Source organism: Mustela nigripes, chromosome 2 (genome assembly GCF_022355385.1).
Source record: "Mustela nigripes isolate SB6536 chromosome 2, MUSNIG.SB6536, whole genome shotgun sequence".
Classification (NCBI taxonomy): domain Eukaryota; kingdom Metazoa; phylum Chordata; class Mammalia; order Carnivora; family Mustelidae; genus Mustela; species Mustela nigripes.
The window spans coordinates 215,878,623-215,899,246 of NC_081558.1; the positions used below are offsets into that span (position 1 = coordinate 215,878,623).

A 20,624-nucleotide genomic window follows, 5' to 3' on the forward strand; every position below is an offset into this window, starting at 1 on the left:
AGAAGTCTGAGACCAAGGTGGGGGCAGGGCCGGCTTGCTCTGAAGGCTCCAGGGGAGGGTCTCTCCTGCCCCTGTGGCTGCTGGGGTCCCCGGGGCCCCGCTGGTGCTCTCAGGCAGCCATCTCTGCCTCCTCTGTGTGTTGGGGGGTGGCTGGCGGTGGATTCCATCCTCCCCCGCGCCCCGATCTGGGGTGTTCTCACTCTGGAGATGTATGTTCAGCACATCTGCCAAGACCATATTTCCAAAAAGTGACCTTCTGAGATTCTGAGCGGACCTGAACCTGGGGGGCTGCTTGTCCTGCCCTTGGCTGTCATCTCTTTCTCCTCACGGTGCCCCCGGCTTGTTGGAACTTATTGGAACCCTCTGTCGAGAAGCTCACATGAGGCCGACGCCGGGAACACCGTTTCTCTCTAATGCGTTCGGCAGCAGCCCTGGAAACCGCGCTGGAAACACGGCGCTATCTTTCTCCTTCTGGGACGGAACACTGCCCTCCGTGGCCCGCCCCCCGCCCGCGGGACATTCCAAGCCGGTCTTTCCATTTGGACTTTCTCATCTGTCTGTCTTTTATTTATACAAGCCCCAAACCACAGAAGCCTGCCTGGTAAACACTCGGTTATTTGCTCCGCAAATGCTGGGATTGGAACCCCAGCCCCCCAGCCCCCACCCCTTCCCTGGAAAAGCCTGGGCAAAGCCTTTGGGAAATAGAAAAGGACTTAGTCATCGGGAAGGAAGTTCCCAGTTTTGAGAACCCATTACCAAACCCCGCAGGGGTGGCTAGCCGCCTGCTTTCCAGTTCCTGGGAAGCCAGGACTCCACCTCGAGGCTGAGTGTCTGGTGACCTCTGCCCCATTATGCTGCTTAAATGCTCGCCCACGGTTTCCCGGGGTGGGGGTGGGGGTCGCCTTGCTCCCCTGAAGGAGCCGCTTTGTGGGGCCAGCCTTAGTCAGGTCTTCCCCAGACCAGCCGGCCGCTTGCTCGGGCAAGCGGAGCATCAAGGGAGATGCAGGCGAGCGGCCGGCTTCCAGCTGCCCTTGTCCTGGGAGGCAGCCCGGCCGCTTTTCCTGGGTCTGGGATTGTAAAGTGTTGGAGGGAAGGGAAAGGTAGTGTGGAGGGACTTGCCACCCCCGTGAGAATTTAAAATGCATAGTAAGACGGGCGCCTGGGTGGCTCAGTGGGTTGAGCCTCTGCCTTTGGCTCAGGTCATGATCTCAGGGACTGCTCGGCGGGGAGCCTGCCTCCCCCACCCCCCCTCCTGCCTGCCTCTCTACTACTGGTGATCTTGCTTTCAAATAAATAAATAAAATCTTTTTTTTTTTTTTAAATAAAATAAAATGCCTAGTAAGATTACATTTAAGTCTATTTCTAAGGCCGATGCCCCGCTGAGCGTTGGTTTCCCAGCTGGGAGGGACTCCGTTCGCCCTTGGACTCCCCAGTCAGCAAGCCGGTGAGGAACGTGCCGGGAAGGGGCTTCCCCCTCTGGGGTCTCCCAGGGAAGGGGACGACGCCCGAAGGGCCATAGCAGAGCCTGCGCGCCACAGTGCTCCTGTCTGTTCTGGGGACCGTGGCTGTCGGGGTATCCGAAAATCAGTCGCCCTCGGAAATGGAGGTAGGGGAAGGCCACCTCTCTTCTGACGACCCCCTCGTGACCAGGACGATTGACCCAAGGCCACTCAGTCAACAAGTACTACTGTATGCTTGGCACTGGCCGGGGACCAGGAGGAGGCAGCCTTGGCCACGAGGCCCCCCTGGCGTTGGCACCGTCTCTCAGGCAGGAATGAAGAATACGCACATGGAGACGACGGACAGAGAGGCCAACACCCAGAGGGAAAGGGATGGGGCCGGCTCGGAGGCAGGGCAGGATGGCCAGGCAGAAATCTGCTTTTCCCCCGGGGCCAGCTGGACCGATGTTTGCTTCTTGTCGGCCCAACGCTGACCTGATGGCCCCCCCAGGCCCGGCCCCAATTGTGCGACCTGACCTCGGCTCCCGACCTCAGGCTGGCTTGGACCCTGGACCCAGTTCCTGCTGCACGGCTCTGCGTCTGTCTGTGCTCTATCGTGACCGTCCACTCCACGGCCCGCGCTCTCCCGCGACAGCCCTGGTCATTTCCCTTTCAGGGTCAGCAGGTTCTGGGCCCAGGGCCAGCCCTGCCTCCACTGGCTAAACTCCCTGAGGCCCGCCACCCGTCCCCCGGGCCCAGCGCAGGCCAAGCCTTCCCTGCCTGCTTCCCCAGTGGGGACGGACGGCTCCCTAGCACTGGCCGGCTCCCATCTGGTGCGGCGTGGCCCCTGCTGCCTGCCTGTCTGTCCCCAGGTGACCTGTGCGCGGAGTCCGTTCGGCCAGTGGGTCCCCCACATGGAGAGTGACTAGAGTTGACAATCACGGTCACTCTTGTCCTTAAGCTTGGTAAGGAGGGAGCGAGGACTAGCCTTGACGAGGCACACAGTCCTGTGTTCAGGGCCGCTGTGAGGGGCAGTGCTCCCTGTGTGCAGACGGGGACACAGCCCAGGGAAGGGAGTAGAGTCCGGGGGTAGGGCTGGATCACGAGCCCAGGGGCCCCCGAAAGTCTTTCTCTTCTTCTTCTAGACCGGCCCCGTTTCCTCTGGTCCGCGTGCTGCTGCCTGGAACCGAAGCCGCCCCCTGGTGAGGCCATGCTCAGACTGTGCACCAGGGGGCAGGGGGGCGTGCCCCTCGGGGGGGCCGCAGGGGCGTGGGGGGGTACCCCACCTCCTCATGCCGGTCCCCTTGGTGCCAGCAATGCCTTGTCACAGCCTCTAGATAAGGCCTTCCGGGGCTTAACAGGCCTCATTATCTGACCCAGATACCTGCTGAAACCGACCCGGCCCGGAGGGACCCGGAGGCCCCATCTCGCAGCTCTGAGGGGTCAGCCCCTCACCACAGGTGCCGGGGGAGATGCTCCCCAGAAGGGGGGGGGGCCACACCTGCTCCCTCGGAGCCTCGGGGACCGTCCCCCCCCAGACCGGTCCTTGCAGGAAGCCTGCTCCCTACCCAGGGCCTTCGCAGGCTGCGCCCGCTCCCCACGGGTCTGAGCTCTCGACCGGGGGGACACAACCTGTCGTGAGCTTGTTCAGGGTCTGTCCTCTGCATCGTAGACCTCGGGAGCCACTGGGGAAAGCGCCGCATGCTGGGGGCTCAAACCAACACAAGTGGGTCCTCTCGCTGCCTGGAGGCCTGAAGCCCCCCATCCGGGCGTCATGGGCCGCGCTCCCTTCTGTGGTGGCTTCTGTCCTACTGTCCCGGGGCCCGCAGGGTCATCCTTCCAGTCCGTGCCTCTGCGGGGGACACAGCCTTCCCTCTGCGTGTGGCTGGGTGTCCGCGGTTCTCTTTTAGGAGGACACGGTCCGACCGGATTGAGGTCCCCTCGAGCCATAGCCGCCTCCTTACTCAGCATCATCCGCAAAGACCTTGTCTCGCACCTACCTGGGGAGGCTTGGACATTTCCCTTTGGGGACAGGACGGAACCCACAGCAGACTGGACGGCTTTCCGAGTCTGGGTCAGCCCCGGCCATGGCTGCGTTCCCGGTGTGCATGTGGACGGCCCGGGGATGGATGCCCGAGCAGGTGGGATGAGGATTCTGCAAGCAGGTGTCCCCGCAAAGAGCCAACACTTAGGACAGTGTGACTTGTGCTGTCTGTCTTGTCCTCTCTTCCTCCTGTAGCTTTGAGTCTCTGCACAGACCGCAGCCCCTCCTGTCCCGTTCCGTTTCCTGCCTCCGGCCGAGCCCTTCCAGGAGCCGCACCAGCAGGGCCGGATGCGCCCGGGGGAGAAGACACAGGGCTGCCCTGGTAAGAGACAGTGACCGCGCTTTCTCCCGCCTCCCGGCCCCACACGTGTCCCCAGCAGCTTCCTGTGTCCCCCAGGGCTGCTCTCCTCCTGGGCCCGGAGCGGCTCGCGGGGAGAGAGGGAGTGGGACGCTCCCGCAGAGGCTGACAGCGTGTGCTCGTGGCCCCTCCGAGGCCGGCTCTGGCTTTGATCTTGGGAACTTCCGCCTCTATCCAGAGGCTCTGAGCCCATCTCTGGCTGCATCTCCCCGAGCCCACAAGACCGAGGGCACGGGTGTTTCCTGTCACCAGTGTCACTTGCTCCTTAAATCGCTCCGTACTCAGCTGTGGGCTGCAGTGACAAGAGGCCACGGCCTGAGAGACTCAAGGAACAGAAAGGCGCCATCTCCGGGGTCTGGAGGCCGGGCGTCCGAGATCAGGGTCCTGCAGGTTGGGTTTCTAGAGAGGACTCGTCTTGGCTGGCCGAGGGCCACCTTCTCGCTGTGTCCTGGTGTGACGGAGAGAGAGGGGGAGAGAGACTGGGAGCTCTGGTGTCCCCTCTCACGAGGACACCACTGCTGTGGGATCAGGGTCACACCCTCACGACCTCACGACTTCCCGGACTGGAAATGCAGCCCTCCTGGGGGGTGGGGCTTGCACAGCCAGTCCTCCACGCGCATGCTAGTTGTTTTCCGGACAAATCTCTTTTTGGAAGAAATGCTATTGCCTTCGACCTGCGACCTTTAGGGGCTGCAGCAGGCAGGGAGGGAGGCTGGGGCTGGGGTCGGGCTGGGCTGCCCCACGCTGGGAGTTCTGGCACTTTCCCCTCAGGCCCTGCTCAGGCTGCCGTGCTGAACTCACACCCTCCAGCTGGGAGGAAGGCCGCGGGACCAGGACGGCTCTCTCTGAAAGCCCTCACCGCTCACCGTAGATGGTAAGGCAGAGCCAGAGAACGTCAGAGGTTTTGGGATTGAAAGGCGGGAGGCGCTGTGGAGAAGCCTTGCGGGCAGGCCCAGTGCCCGTGACCCTGTGGGGAACCCCCTGAGACGGGGCTGAGATCGCACAGCCTCGCACAAGCCGGAGGAGGGCAGAGCCCCTGTTCTGGTGGGATGAAGACGTTTACAGACCATTAGACCGAAGGCGGCGGCCTTCCCTGCCGTGGCTGGCAGGGGAGGAAGACACGCGACTCGCGAGGCGGTCCGCGGGAAGCTCCGATCAGGAGGGTAATCACCTAGAGGAGTTCCTGAAGGCTTTCCTAGAGCCCTGGGAGGGCAGAGAGCCCGAGGCTGGAAGGCGTGGGAACCGACGTATTGTTTCCAGCGGAGGACACGCTGCTGAGGCCCCGACGTGGGCACCCACCCGCAGATCCCGCGCGTACCGTCTCTTACTGTTCTCCCCAAACATCTCTGCAGGAACCGGGGGTTAGTAGGGCTGGGGAACGGGGCATGGGGCAGAGGGCGAAGGCGGTGGTGGGAAGAGGACGTCCGGGGGCGCGATAGAGGCGGGCCAGGCTCTGCCCAGTGGGGCGCACGGACGTCCCGCAGCTGCCGGAACCAAGCCCCACGGACTGGGGGCCTAAACCCACGACCTTTGTTCTCTCGACGTCTGGGGGCAGACGTCTGAAACCAAGCTGTGGGCAGGGCCGCTTTCCCCTGGAGGCTCCGAGGGAGGCTCCTTCCTTGCCTCGTCCGTCGCCAGTGTTGCCAGCGGCACGGGCGTGCATACACGTCCTTCCGACCCGTGCCTCTGTCCTTCCACGGCCTTCCCGTCTGTGTGTCTCCAGTCCACCCCCCTTCTCTTAGGAGGACACCTGTCACCAGAACCAGACCCGCCGTAAATCCAGGAGGATCTCATCCCAGGACCTGCATGTTGATCTTATCTGCAAAGACTCTCTCTTCAAGTAAGTTCACACGCACCGGCACCAGGGGTTAGAACTTGGACTCGTCGGTGATGGCCCAGGACTAAGGGCACCTCACTAACGTCTCCTTAGTAGCGAACTGCCCGGGGTATGGACTGGGTCAGGGGCTGTCAGCCTTGCTGCCCCTTGAAATTCCCCTAGTGCCTTCAAGAAAGGGGGTCCCTCCCTCCCCAGAGATCCCGAGCCCTTTTCCTGGGTTGGTGGTGGATGTTGGCTTTTTTTTTTTTTTTTTGGTGTTGTATGTGAATTCTATCTCATTATTATTTTTAAATTTTTTATTTTTTTATTAACATATAATGTATTATTCGCCCCGGGGGTACACGTCTGTGAATCGCCAGGTTTACTCCCTTCACAGCACTCACCAGGATGCTGGCAGTTCCTACAGAGTGAAGCACACAGTCATTCCACGCAGAGGTGGGCCTCATCCAATCAGCTGAAGGTTTGCATAGAACAAAGGCTGACCCTCCCCTAAGTAAGAGAGAATTTCTCCTGCCGGACGACGTTTGCATTAAGACGCGGTTTCTCCTCCTTTGACCTCAGACGGAAACGTGGCTTTTCCTGGGTCTGGGGCCAGCGGGGCCTCCGATGGACACCCCATCCTTGCCTCTCCCAGGTCTCAGACCTTCCGAATCAGACTGCGGTTCTAGAAGGCTTCTCCATACCCCGTTTTTCCATACGCTGCTTTCCCATACATGGGTCCTGACCAAATCAGAAGACATTCATGCACTCTAAACGGGAAGGCACGGTTATTCCCATTCTGCAGATGGGGAAGCTGAGGCCCAGAGACGCACTGATGATAAAGCCATCTGGTTGTTGGGAAAACAGAGGTGGACCCAGGACATCTGGCTGCTTCCCTCCTCATGCCACTTGTGAGTGCCCCGGGCCGTGAAACCCAGCTGAGATGTGCACCGTCGTCGGCCTTCGCAGTCTTCTGCGGACCTCTGACAGCCGTCGCAGCCCGCCCCCCAGAGCCCCCTGCAGTCACATCCCCAGGGGCTCAGGGCACCTGCGTGGGGTGGGGCTGCTTCTCCTGAGTCCAAACTGCTCTGGCTCGAAGTCGAAGGAGCCGTGTGTCCCGCATGCTCCTGTGGGCTTGGGGACAGCGTCCCGAAGCTGTGCTAGACCCTTCCTGCCCCCCCGAGCCCGCGCGGAGGGCAACAGTTACCAAAGCGGAATGTGGAGAAGGGATCCCAAACCCTCTGTGCTGTGATTTTACGATGTTGAGGATTTGCAAAGCTACACGTTACAGGAAGAAAAGACGAAGATAAAAACTGTGCATGTCTGGGGCGCCTGCGGGGCTCCGTGGGTTAAAGGTCTGCCTTCGGCTCAGGTCATGATCCCAGGATCCTGGGATCAACCCCTGCATCGGGCTCTCTGCTCAGCAGGGAGCCTGCTTCCCCCTCTCTCTCTGCCTCTCTGCCTGCTTGTGATCTCTCCCTCTGTGTCAAATAAATAAAATCTTTTTTTTAAAAAAAACCAAAACCAAAACCAAAAGGTCCATGCCTGTGTGTAGTTCCAGGACCGTAAAGAGACCACACCAATGATAAGGAGAGCCCCCCCAGCAGCCGGGACTCTGGGCAAAGGCCTCACCGTGGGTCCCCACGCCCCGGGACAGCCCTGTCCCTGTGCCTCTCTCTGCGCTCACCCCCCAACCTGAGGCCGGGCAAGGCAGGGAACAGCACGGCACCTCCCGGCCTGCTCACCGGCTGGGTGGTCATTGCCAAGGCTGCACGTTGAGCAGGATTCTAGAACGGGGGCTGCGAGCAGTGAGTGATGCCACCGGAGTCATCCCTGCCCTAGGCCAGCAGTGAGCCCCTCCTCTATGGCCGCTCACATCCGTCCCTTGGGACACAATTGCCGTGTCCCAGGACAGTGCTGGGGCACATACGTTTTGGCTGTAGGGTAATGACAGACGTGATTTTCCAGTGCATCTGCTGTGCGCGGGACCACTGATCTCGGAACCCTTCTGAGGTCAGCTTGTTCACCGCCTTCCTGCAGGGGGACAGAGCAGGCAGAGCCCAGCGGCCACACCGTCACCGAGAGCAGAGACGGGGTCATGTCCTCGGAGACACGCTCTGGGGACAGAAATACAGCTTCGTCCTGTGGGCTTGTGTCTGGCTGCTTGTGTGTGCAGCCACACACACAAGTGTGTGAGTGTGCAAGCAGCAGAGCACATCTGCATTTGCACACACGAGAGCGTGAGCACAAGCATGTGTGAGTGTGTGTGCGCACACGTGAGGGTGAGCGCGTGCAAGCAGCCGAGCATGTCTGTACACACATATATGAGAGTGTGAGCTGCGAGCTCGTGTGAGTGTGTACACACATTACATACACGGGTGTGAGTGTGCAAGCAGCTAGCTCATGTGTACTCACTCGCACATGTGAGTGTGGGCTGCGAGCGCATGCATGTGCATGCACGCAGGTGAGAATGTCTGAGCAGGTGCACATTCGCACTATGGATGCATGCCCGAGTGTGAGTTTGTCTGCATGGGAGTGAGTGTGTACACAGGACAGCACAGAACCCCAGGTGTTTGCATGCGCACGTGAGCGAGTGCGTGTGTGCGAGTGAGCGCCACCGTACCAACGGCTGCCCCAGATCCCTGGTTCTTGGAGACTGTTGGGCGAGACCCCGGGTTTTCTGCACGGAGACCCCGCGTGAGGAGAGGGGACGGGAGGGCACGCTGCCGGACGGATACTCCTTGGAAGTGACGAACTTGACACCCGGGAGGGCCGCCCTCTCCCCGCTGGGTTACAGGGCGGGGTCATTTCCTCCTCAGAGCGTTTCCACCGAGAAGAAACGTGGGAGAACCCTGCGGCCGCCGTACAGAAAAGGACGCATCGGCAGGAACCGGAGGGGAGACCTCAGCGTGGGTGAAGTTGAAACAACACACGTTTTCCTGGTGCGCCTGTAGGGGACGGCGGTGTACGGAGGACCAAGCGAGCAACGGATGGTCCATTTCGAGAGTGTTTTTTAATCATGTGAGTTTTGATATTAAGGGAAAGCATGATATGACGACGTTTTACGGACGCTTCCGAGTGAAGGTGACGTGCGGTGCTGGAAAGACGTCGGAGCCGGCTGCGCGCTCTGTGCGTCTGGCCGGACGCTCGCTTGGTTGGAACCGTGACCCGACGGTGGGGGTGGGGGGTGGACTGTGAGGAATTCAGGCTTCAGGGTTGAATGTCCCGGCCACAGGCTAGGCAGCCTCTCTGACCCTCAGTTTCTTCATCTGACCAATGGGCACAAGGGACCTACTTCCTAGACTAGTTCTAAAGGTGAGAAAAAACAGGGCACAGAACCGATTTCAACTGGATGATATCACCCTTAACCGCACCTTCAGACTTCACAGAAGCATTCATGGGCTTCTATAATAGCCGGAGTTCTAAGAAATAAGACCATAGAATGTTGTAATACGGATTCATGTCATATTCCTAAATGCTCAGGCTGACCTAAATTACAATACTTTCCTGTTTATTGTTAGTGTTGATTAAAGCCTATTTTCTTGAATATTATGTGACATCTTTAAAATGCATTCTTCTCTTATTGAAAAATTCTTTAAAATCACGGCACAGTCTGTGAGTCAATCCTGTCCTGCAGACTTTCCAAGACCCCCGTGCCGAGCCCCCCTTGGCTGCGTGAGGTTTTGCAGCTCCTTGTTTTTTTCCTCTCGTCCTGGAGACTCTCGTTTAACCACTAACCACGCAAATGCCCTGTTCGTCTGCTTACAGGTTACTCCACGGAGGAGGAAACACGCAGCAGCTGGAAGGTCCCTTCAGAGAGGCTATTTTGTCTCTGGAGCACAGGGAACAACTCTCGCGAACCCCGCAGCCACGATGGGTCTTTGCTACCTTATTTGAAAGCTTTCTTGGCAGAGCTAACGAGATCTTCATCTCACGGTAGAAATGCACTCCGGCTCCGAGCCCCGAGCCGTGAAAGACGACCCAGCGGGGGAGCAGGGCGGCACCACCGACTGGAGATGTACAGACCCGTGTCACCGGTGACGTGTGGGCCACTGACATCAAACATAAAGCGCTCGTCCCCCGTCACCTGCAAGGGGTTCCCTTTTACTCCTGTGGCCCTCTTGGGACGGCGCCCACGTTCCCGGAGGCACACAGAGTCATCGCTCGTGGAGATGGGGTTTACGAGGGACTGTGTCGACTTTAAATTGTCTCCCCGTCTGCGTGACGTGGCGCCTGGGGCTCTGCGAAGCTCTGCGTTCCCATCCCCTGCGATGGCTCGCTTCAACGCTCCTCCGGGTCAGACGCTGACGAGGAACGGGCCGCTCCGAGACCCCGGAGGAGGTGGCGGGCTGGAGGGGTCTGTACACTCCGATGGCTTTGATCTGTATTGTCCCGCCGGCTGAAGGGTGCTTTTCGGGACCCACTTTGATGTGGCGCTGTTCTCCAGCCAGATCGCCACGATAAGGAAAGAGAATACTTTGTCCTTGATGGAGGGAGTCAGATTTGGGTCTGAAACGGGTTTTCTGCGTAACAGTGAGATGGGACTTGGCGATGCTGTCTGCTGGTCGGGTGCCATCTGTCTGGAGAGAGAATGGGCTGTGCCCCGCGGGTCTCCTGAGGGACACAGCCATTCAGCCAGCAGGCATAAGGGACTGTTCCCTTGGAGCACATGCCCTGAAGCCATCGCCTCTAGGCACACCAGGAACAGAAGGGCCCTTTCTCCAGGCCCCTCCGCAGGGCTGCTCACAGGAGACCCAGAGCCCTACCTCGGTCCGACCATGCTCAGGACCCTGCGGCTGGCCCTGCTGGCTCTGGTCAGCGCGGCGGGCCCGACCCAGGCCAGTGGCTTCACAGGTGAGGGCTCGGAGCTCGGCATGGGTGATGCCGGAGGAGTGGGGGTCCTGGGAGCAGGTCTCATGGGGACGGCGGCCCTGCAGAGATGCGTCTGCTTTGAGAGGGGACCTCCGTCCCGTCTGGCCGAATTTTCCGGTAACCACAGAAGAGAAGGCGTGTGTGCCTCTGAGTCAGCTGGTGGGGTGGGGGCTCAGGGCGGGGTTCAAGCACAGATTCTGAGTCAGAAGGTCTGGGGGTTCAAGCACAGATTCTTTTTTTTTTTTTTTTAAAGATTTTATTTATTTATTTGACAGACAGAGATCACAAGTAGGCAGAGAGAGAGAGGAGGAAGCAGGCTCCCTGCTGAGCAGAGAACCGGATGCGGGGCTCGATCCCAAGACCCTGAGATCATGACCTGAGCCGAAGGCAGGGGCTTAACCCACTGAGCCACCCAGGCGCCCCTCAAGCACAGATTCTGAGTCAGAGGGTCTGGGGTGGGACCTGGAACTCTGCATTTGTGCTGCCGGCACAGGCCGTGCTGAGGAGTGAGTTCCTAGAGAGTCCTAGTCAAAGTCTCCCGAGCCTCGAGTCTGAGTGTTGTGTCCCCAGCTGCGGGTAAGGGGAGGGAAACCCAGAGCGGGCAGGGACTCGCCCCAGGCCGCACAGCCGGCAGCGGGCTGAATTTCCATTGCCGCGGGTTCTGGCTCGACCCTGCTCGACCCCAAGGGAGGTCCCACCTCCGGTCCTCTTTGGTGCCTGAAGGTGAAAAGTGGCCCCCAGGGCGGTGAGGGACCCCTCGAGGTCGCCTGCCCAAGCTCTGCCAGGCCCGCGGTCCTGCCGAGAGCACGGCCGGTTTCTGAAGCCCCAGACTGCAGAGACCTGAGACCTTTGCCATCACGTCCCTTTGAAATCTGTCCTACTCGGCTGGGAATTCGCACAAATCCACTCGGCTTCCACCGTCCGCTTCGGTGAAGCCCCGGTTTTGCATTTTTCCCGCTGCAAGCAGAACTCTGGTGGTGATTTCTTTCCTTTGCTTTTTCCTGCGTGATGGGTTCCGTGTAAACCGTACAGCCTCGAGGAGCTGGAGCTGTCAGGAGGTCCCCCCCGAGCCCCTCGCTGTGCCCGTGGGGACTCCGGGAGCCGGGGCTCAGGGCGGTGTCGGTGTCACCCGGCTTCCTGCCCTTCATGCCGGGGACTGCCTTCCCAGGCACAGTGTCGCTTACTGAATCCCAGGACGCAGTCAGCGTTTGACAGATGACAAGAGGGGGTCTCTGGGAGGGCATGAATCACGGAGCTGGTTGCGGTAAAGCCGGTGTGAATGGGGATCTTCTGACCCCAGGTCGCTCTCCCTCCTTAGGGTTATTTCCCATCTCTGAGACCAGAGCCCAGGACCCCTGACTCCCATGCTTTGGGCTCCCTGGAAGGTCCCGTACAAAGGGAGGATCTCCTCTGGGCTCCGCCGAGAAGCCAGGCTCGGAGAGGAACCGGTGGCCTCCCGAGGAATGCAAAAAGCCAAAACGCACGGGTCCCAAATGCAGTTTCAGAGGAGGTGCACGTGTGCCTGTGTGTGCACACGCATGTGTGCACGTGCACTTTTGTGAGCACTTTTGTGAGGGCTCTGCTGACGCTCACCTGGGCCTTGTCGTAATCAGATGGGGACAGCGGCTCCCCAGGGCTAGGAACGTAACCTGCGTCCGTGGTTAGCAGCTCCTCTTAGGTGAAGACGAGAACCACAGTCCAGAGCGTCCTTCCTAAATTCTCGGAGCAGGAAGGCTCGGGCTTTGTGTGTCCCACACAGTGAGGGGCCACGCTCACGGAGCCCACTTCTCCAGTCCCTTCCCCGTGTGATATCCGAGCTCTGGGCTGTTTCCCGCTCCCCCAACCCAGTATGAGGGCCTCCCTGTGTCTCGCCGCAGCCCCCCTTTGGTGAGGAGGGGAAGCCCCCGGCTCCTCTCCCAGAGGATCCACCCCCGGCAGCGCAGCGTTGAGCGGGGAGGCGGCCCCGCGGCTCCCATGGCTCCGGGGTGGGCTTGCTCTGTTCTCGGGGATCCAGCCCCGTGTTCTGCGCAGAGTAAGGCTGCAGACCGCCCCTTGTCAGCCCGGGCTGGGGGCTGGCTCAGCCCTGCTTCTCCCCAGGGTCACCAGCCCCCAGTCTTACTCTCTGCACGCTCGGGGGAGGCTGTGAGGCCGAGGGAGGGGGTCTTTGGGGCGCCGTGCTGGAGTTGGTGATGCAGATGATTTCTGCGGCTGTCTCAGCTCCTTCCAGAAGCCCAGCTTCTCCCCAGGGTACACACTCCTCCCTGGGGTAACACAGGTGCTTCTCCCGGAATGGCATCGTTTTGTAAAGCCGAGAGCTCAGAGGTTACACATCTGACGAACAAAGGACGGTCCCGCCATCCCCTCATCCGACACCAAGAGCCCACGAGTGCGCGGGGCTGGCCGGGAAGTTCCCTGGGGCTGCCCTGCCTCAGCACCTCCGACTGGGGCCTTAGGGCAGAGATCTGCCTCCTCCCAGCTCCAGAGCCCAGAAGTCTGAGATGGAGGCAGGGCTGGTTTCTCCTGAGGCTGGGATGGAGAACCTGCTCCGTCCTCTCCCCCAGCTTCTGGGGCTTTGCTGGCAGCCTGGGTGCTCCTTGGCTGGGGGCGGTACCTCTCCAATCTCCGCCTGTGCCTCCTTGCCTGTCTGTCTGTGTGTCCAGATTTCCCCTTTTGTAAGGACGCCAGGCATCACGGAAGGGGCTCTACCCTAACGCACTATAACATCTCAGCTAATGATATCTGCAAACGCCTCCTTCCAGGACTTCAGCCCATGAGTTTTGGAAGGTTGGGTAGGGACAGGATTCCACCCGTGACAATCCTTGCTACACGAGGTGACAGAGGCTCCGTGGGCAGACGGGATGCCCCAGGCCCCCAGCTAGTGAAAGGAGGGGCTGCCCCGGGGTCTTGAGAGCCCAGTGATCAGACTGACATAGGGCCGGAGGCCGTTGGCGTTTGTGCACAGCAGCAGGTGGGAGACACAGAGACCCAGCGGGCAGGAGGGTGCTGTCCTCGGTGGGGCGCCGTGCTCTCGTCTCTGACGATGGCTGCACGCGTCAGGCCGAGCTTTATCGTCTAGGAACGTCTCGTGTGTGTTTCAGGGGTTGCTTGTTCCACAAAAGGCTGCCGTTCCCGTCTGAGCCCGGCCCGGGGCAGCCTTTCCTATTATGCGTACGGAGGGGGTGGTCGTATGTTCATATCGCGAGGACACGCCCGAGGCTCGCGGAGATTCAGAGCTGCAGCTGGTGGGATCGGGGCGCAGAGCAGGAAACGGGGTGCGAGCCCTAGGTGCTTGGTCCCTTCCCGCCTTGTCTCTGGTGCACCGTCAGCGCCCGGGCGGTGGGAAGCATGAATGACCCCGGGGTTGGGGGCGAGCTCCGGGCTCGGCACGGAGACTTCTAAGCATGCAGGTCCCCGTTCACCCATGACGCCCCCAAGTTCACGCGATTGCCTGACCTCTCAGCCGGCCGGTGGGCAGACTCTGGTGGGGAGCACCTGGGGGAGGGGAGGGTCTGGCTTTCCTTGCTCTTGCAGAACTAGAGGACTGGCCCACGGCCCCTTCTCTGGATTTGATTCCGGCGTTTTCCTCTTGGTTGTTTCCTCCATCCCTCCTCTTACCCCTCCTAGAAAAAGGCCTTTCCCTGCTGAGCTTCCAGCTGTGCAACTCCAGCGTGACCCGAAACGTCCAGAAGGTGGAGGCCGTCCAGATGTTGCACGTGACCTACGCCCCCTGCGGTGGGTGGATCCCGTGGAGGCGATGCCCCAAGACGGTCTACAGAACCCGGTACCTGACCGTGGAGGTCCCCGAGGCCAGGAACGTGACCGACTGCTGTGCGGGCTACGAGCAGCTGGGCCTCTACTGCGTCCTGCGTGAGTCCGGGGTGGCCAGTGGGCGGGGGGCCGGGGACCCCTCGTGAGACTCAGGATGCGCACTGTTGGCACCCCTGAGCCCTTCTGGAGCAATGATTCTCCAGCTAGAGCGAGCATCAGGGTCGTCTGGAGGGCTTGTCCCTGCGCAGGTCACTGGCCCAGCCCCTATCCCTGGGACCAGCGGCTTGGGGTGGAGTCCAAGTTCCCAGCGGGTCCTGAGGCTCTGGGGGGCCCCCTTGGGAGCCCCCGTTTTGGAGCAGTGGCTCTCAGACCTGACTGCACACCGGAGGCCCCTGGGCAGCTTTAAAAACGCAAACGTGTGGATGCGGTCCTCAGAGAAGGGGATGGAATTGGTCTGGGACAAAGGCGAGGCACTGGGGTCTGTTTTAAAGGTCTCGAGCAACGCGAACTTCAGCTGTTTGAGAACCAGCATTGCAAACTCGTCTGTATTGGTGAAGGTCTTTTCTTTTTAAAAGCTGAACGCTTCCTTCAATGGAAATCCTCATCCGGGTGCCCATGGGTGAAAGGGAAAGGTCCCCTGGCCCCCCCCCCAACTGTCCGGGGCCCCTGAGTCCTCTTCTTCCACGGGCTCTTTGGAGGATGCTTGGGGCAGGCGCCTGGGAGACCAGTGTGGCTGTGCCCAGCCAGGGGGCTGGACTTTTTGCAACATTCAGGGCTCAGCCTCTCACCATGGAGAGAACTTTCCAGAAGACCTCTTCCAGGGGCGAGGGTGCCTGTGTGAAGACGTGGGTGGTGGTGGTGGTGGTTCAATTTGAGTCAATATGAGATCAAAAATGAGTTTCTGAGCCGCCAAGAAGGTCTCCCTGCCCCCACCCCTGTTGCAGAGGGGAAGTGGGAAGGGTGTGGCCCCCGCTGAGTTTCCAGGGGCCACCCCTAGAAATGAGGACTGCTGCCTCCAGAAAGCACGAAGCCGCTGTCCGGTGGTCCAGGAGGGGCATCCCATGTGGCCCGTGCCCAGGCGGCCCGAGGCCAGGTCGCTGCACACCAGGGCTGGCGGTCCCCTCACCCCCACTCCCGGCGGCTGCAGGATGTGATGGTGCGGGCCCTGCAGAGGGCTGTGTGGGCTTGGCACACTGAATCATCCCGAGCACGGCTTTACAGGCCCCTGAAGCAGCCTCACGGAGGACAGACATGGCTGGCAGGTCCCACTGACCCCGCTCAGAGGGTTACACACAGGGATGAGCCGTAAAATGACACCACTATCACCAAGGCCACCACTGCCAATAAAAACCTCAGGGCCCACAGCCTGCGGCCAGCTCCAAGTCCCCACTGGTTCCCGAGGGTGCCCTTTCAGTGGGGGGCTGTCCCCTGGGGTCCCGCCAGGGACTGGATCTCAGGTGTCCCTTCCTCTGCGGACACTGGCCTCCCTTCCAACTCTCCTTGTCTCCAAGGGCCATGGGCACCAAGGAAGGGCTGCCTGGGGGCACCTCTCTTCCTGAGGGTGGCAGAGGTCCCCGTGGTGGGGAGGACTCAGGCCACGGCACCTAGGCGTGGAGGGTCCGGACCCAGGGGTAGAAGGTGGGGGCTGCCCGGTCCTGTCCATTTGTCCCTGTGACAGCCACTCTCTTCCCGCCGGCTCCCTGCTGCTGTGAGGTCCCCCGCCCAGAGGAGCCCCCTGGAGCCCCACCCCCCCCAGCCCCACCCATGATGACCGGTGCCTTTCGGTCAGGCTGCTGCCCTGCTGTGCGAAGCCAGGGAATTCTCAGGGGACGGGGAGGGTGCGTGTCCCCTCCCCGCCACCTGCTTGCTGCTCCTCTCTCTTGCCGTCCACAAGCCAGTGCCCGGGGAATGCCTCTCGGGGGACGTCAGCTCCACATGTGGAGTGCTGGCACCTTTAATGAGGAACTCACCAGGTGTGGAGAGGCCAAACATTCTAGTTAGGGTCCCATGGGCAGGGCTCTCTGGGGGAGCTGCTGGGACTGGAGTGGCAGGAGGGCGCGGCTGCGGCGAGGACCCCCCCCCCCCCGAGGACGACTGGCCCCCCCGGGGGTGGCTAAGTGGGGTGGGGGACCTTAGAGGGGCCTTAATGGGGCCTTAGAGGGTCATTCTAGTAGCCAGCTGTGTGGAGAGGAGGCAGCTGGGGGCCTGGAGGGAAGGCACAGGGGATCTTTATTGACGACAGGCCAGCCAGATGGGTTCCTGGTCCCTGATGGCCGGGAGTCATCCACCACCATGCCGTGGAGACGGGGCCACACATCAGGGGGCAGTGGGCAAGGACCTTGACGAGGTGACACAGACTCGGGCTGGGTCTCCCCAGCCCCCTGTCAGATTCAGTTTGTGGCATTCGAGGGGGGGGGGCCGTGGTGGGGGTGGAGGAGGGGCCGAGGTGGGAGGGGCGGGGCGCGGAGCTCCAGCCTCTTCCTCCAGGAAGGCCTCTGCTTGGTCCCAGGGCCTGTGTGACACCGCAGCGGCCACAGGCCCTCACACGGGGCAGCACCCCCCTCTTCACGCCCGTGCTCCTTACATCAAAGCCCGTTTGCTGGTGCCTTGCGGGGGAAGTGAGAAGTGACAAGTGTCTTTAAGGGCCCCCGCCACCCGCTGCAGAATGAGACAGGGGCCAGCCCCTGTGGTAGCCACGGGCCACAGCCTTGGAGTCTGGGGAGGACCGGAGGGCACAGGGCATTCTTCCCTCCCAGTGAGGGGGTGGTGAGCGGCATCCCGGCAACGGTTTTCTGGTCCCCAGGCAGCGCAGACCCACAGCCCGGCTGGCTTCTGTCCCCTCCCACTCAGCCACCGACCTTCTAAAAGCGGAAGGTAGTTAGAGCACCCGCGTGCTGTGTCTGCAGTCTAGAGAGACGGCTTTTTCCATTTTTTTTTTTTTTTTTTAAGTCCACACTGGAGAAACAGTGACAAGTCATACGTTTACTTTATTTCAATGTCTCATCCGTACGGTTACAAGAGTGAGTACATGAGCCCCGCAGGAAATCTGGAAACAGAAAAGAACGAAGAGCAGCGGCCCACGCACAACCTGTTGACACTCTCCTGAGCTCCGGGCAGAGGCAGCGTTTCTAGAAACGCCTGCTCGCCCGGACCGGGATTCCCGGCACCACACTCATCTGGAACATGGTTCCTGCCAGATGCTGTGTGCCGCGTGATTTAGCGGCCACATGGCACCACGTCATCGGCGCGGATACGGAAGTGTGGATGAGACGAGCCGCTCCCACTGGATGTCTAGCCGCTTCCAACTTTCCATTAGAATAAGTACCGCCGTGATGAGGACCGTGTGGGACACACACTGGGGGGCACGCCGGGATGAGTCACTCGCGATCAATTCCTAGGAGCGTCTCAGCCGACACTCACCCACGGGGGTGACAGCCCTGGTTTCCACGGGCTCCTCAGCTGGGCGAGCCCAGGACCCCATGGGGCCGGGAAGCTCCCCAAGCCGGTGACCAGGACCCCTCTGGGGCGGGAACAATGATTCCAGAGCCGGTGGGATTCCCAGCCCCGAGGACAGCCGTCAGCTCCCGCCGTCCGGACAGAAACCTCTGGGCCGTCGCGTGGACCTGGAACTGACCTTGGGTTGCCAGGCTGCTTCATTGTTTGTGCTGAGCTCGTGGAAGGAGAAGCAGATATTTGACTTTCCACCAAGTTGGAACTGTCGGTTCTCTTGGGCTCTCAGTAAGCCGTCGGGCTCCAAGCACGCAGGGGCGCGCCAGCAGCCTCCGCGTGAGGATGAACTGAACTGGAAACCACTGCTGTTGTGATCGGGTGACCGTTTTTGGAAGCCAGTTTTTCTCCGTGGCCTGTATTTTCGTTGCATTGAAGTAAACCTCTGAGTTTAGAGCAGTTGCAGATTTACAGGGAGGTCCAGAGAGGGCAGACGGTCCCTAACGCCCTCCCCCACCGCCACAGCTGGCGGCGCCTTTCGTTACCGTGACGCATTTTGCCCCAACGATGGAACCAACGCCGCACATCACCGTTAACTCAACCTCACACTTTATTTAGATTTTACTTTAAAAAAAAATTATTCATTTATTTGACAGAGAGAGACAGCGAAAGGCAGAACACAAGCAGGGAGAGAGGGAAGCCGAGCAGGGAGCCCGATGCGGGGCTCCATCCAGGACTCCGGGATCATGACCCGAGCCAAAGGCAGACACTTAACAACTGAGCCACCCCGGTGCCCCTGGACTTCACTTTTCTCCCCTGAGTGTCATTTTTCTGTCCCAGGAGCCGACCTTATGTCTCATCTCATGTCTCCTTAGCCTGCTGGTTTTTACGGTGGAAGGGAAGGCCATGACCTTGAGGTCCTTGAGCGGTGGCCCTCCAGGGAAGCTGGTGTTTCCCCGCCACGGGCTGACCCCCACACCCATGCTCTGTGCCCCAGAGCCAGCCCCCTCGTGACAACGTCTCCAGGACTTCAGACGCCAGACTAGGCACCTGGCTGACTGGGAAGCGGCGAGGGGGCCACGGACGGCATGGAGAGGAGAAGGCGTTGAGGCTGAAGGTCAAGCCGTCCCTCAGCAGGGTGGGCCACGTGGCAGGAGCTGGCCTGGCCCTGTGAGAAGAGTGAGGGCAGAGTGTCCGCCTCTGGGCGGTTTTGGCTTTCTTCTCCCTTCCTCTGCTGGAAGGCAGTGAAGTCACCTGCCCTGGGCCGCGTGCGCCCACACTAGCAGGGGTCCTACCTTCTCTCTGTCTGCGGAGACCTTGGGGGACCCAGAGGGCGGTCTCTGGGACCGCAGCCCCTGAGGCTTCCCTTCCACGTGGGACCCCACACATCCCCCCGGGGCTAACCTTCCCCACCCCTGCGGGATGTTTGCAGAGCGTGGTCCCCTGCCGACCTCTTCTGCTTTCCCTGGAATCTGGAGGACTTGGAACGGCTCTTCCGAAGGTCGGGCAGGGTGTGGGGCTTTAGAGGAGTCCGGGCAGAGCTGTGTGCACTTACCTGACACCGAGGGTAGCGGGAGCCCTCATCCTCTGGGTGGGTGACGGGAAGGCTGCGGACCACACAGGCCCTTCCTGGGATGCCTGTGCCCCTCTCTGCGGCCCCCAGCCTCCTCCAGCTCTTGGCTGCCGGGCTCCTTTTGCCCCTGCTGCCCTGAGCCCAGCTGCCCCTCTGGGTGGGCAGCCCTGCAGACCGCCATGGGTCCTGCAACAGGAGTGTCCCAGCAGAGCATCCCACCCCCTGGAGGGTGGCACCCCAGCCTCCCTAGGGTCAGTTTCTTCTCCTTGATCTTGAACTTTCCACCAACCTGAGCGCCAGCCCCGTGCCTCCCAGCCAGTCTCCTTCAGCCCATAGATTCCCTGGTATTTTCCCTGCATCTCCGTCCCCGAAAGCCCTTTTCTTCAAAAGCCCATCATGTCTCCACCACCCCCAGGCCTTGTTTCTATAGGTCTATGTGAGTACTGGCCTTGTCCACTGGAATCTAAGTGTCCTGGAGGCAGGGACTTTGCCTCGGGACCACTGCTGGGTGCTGGGTACCTGGTGCATACTGGAACATAGTAGGTGCTCAATAAATGAGCTAGCTATTGGAATACGGGGCCACAAAGTGGTCTCTAAGAGGGGAGCCCCCACACATGGCCTAGAGAAGGGGATACCCAGCGCCCCAGCTCATACGGTCCTCCATCCGGGCAAGACGGTTAGACTACATGAAAGTCAGAACACGCGGCCCTGGATGGTTGCTCTGCAGGACATGCCAAGATGATGCCCAGCCCAGGACGCAGCCCATGACCAGGTCGTGTCGCGTGTCTCCAGGAAAAGCAGCTGGAATCCAGGGTCGGGAAAACCAAGGCTTGTGCCCAGCATCACTGATTGCTAATCACTCCCCCCTCCAGCCCTGAATCGGTCCAGAGAGTTTGCCTCGAGACCTGGGGTCTGCCCGGTGGTGGGGCCGGAAGCCCCCGCCTCACCATGCGTGCTGGACACGGACTGCCCGGGACTTCGAAAGTGCTGCCCTTCATCCCGGGGCCACCACTGTGTGGCTCCCGCCCCCCGAGGTAGGGTTGAAGCCCTGGTGTGGGGGAAGGGCGGGGCGGGGGGTTTCCAGAAGCAGCAGCTCCATCTTACAGAGAGCCTGCGGCCATGTCCATGGGCACCTCTCGCTCCCGGGCGATGTCTTTGTCCAACTGACACCTTGAGGGGACGATTGCTCACGGGGCCTCCAGAGAAGGAGGATATTCTTGGAAGAGCTGTGACTCTGATCTCCCCAGGGCACCAGAGAAGCCCAGGGGTCGGGCTGGCGCCCGTCGGAACCTGAGCTGCGTCAGAGA

At 60.8% G+C, this 20,624-nt stretch overlaps 1 protein-coding gene and 1 long non-coding RNA gene across 5 annotated transcripts in view; both read left to right on the top strand.

The window, feature by feature from the left end:
• Positions 1-1,446: 1,446 nt before the first annotated feature.
• LOC132010349 (uncharacterized) lies at positions 1,447-7,128 on the top strand. Of its 4 annotated transcripts, none has more exons than XR_009402236.1 (6): positions 1,447-3,580; positions 3,679-3,805; positions 4,613-5,202; positions 5,584-5,681; positions 6,038-6,138; positions 6,240-7,128. It is a non-coding gene; the product is annotated as an uncharacterized LOC132010349 (long non-coding RNA). The 4 variants fall into 4 exon arrangements; XR_009402237.1 differs by having other exon boundaries at positions 4,613-4,715; positions 5,102-5,202; positions 6,038-7,128; XR_009402234.1 differs by having other exon boundaries at positions 6,038-7,128.
• A 3,307-nt stretch (positions 7,129-10,435) lies between these two features.
• The window catches only part of UMODL1 (uromodulin like 1), a 55,969-nt gene continuing 45,780 nt past the window's right edge, over positions 10,436-20,624 (top strand). The window contains exons 1-3 of the mRNA XM_059388398.1: positions 10,436-10,511; positions 14,154-14,396; positions 20,190-20,351. Of these exons, the coding sequence (XP_059244381.1) occupies positions 10,436-10,511; positions 14,154-14,396; positions 20,190-20,351 (481 nt within the window). The remainder of the gene's footprint in view (positions 10,512-14,153; positions 14,397-20,189; positions 20,352-20,624) is intronic.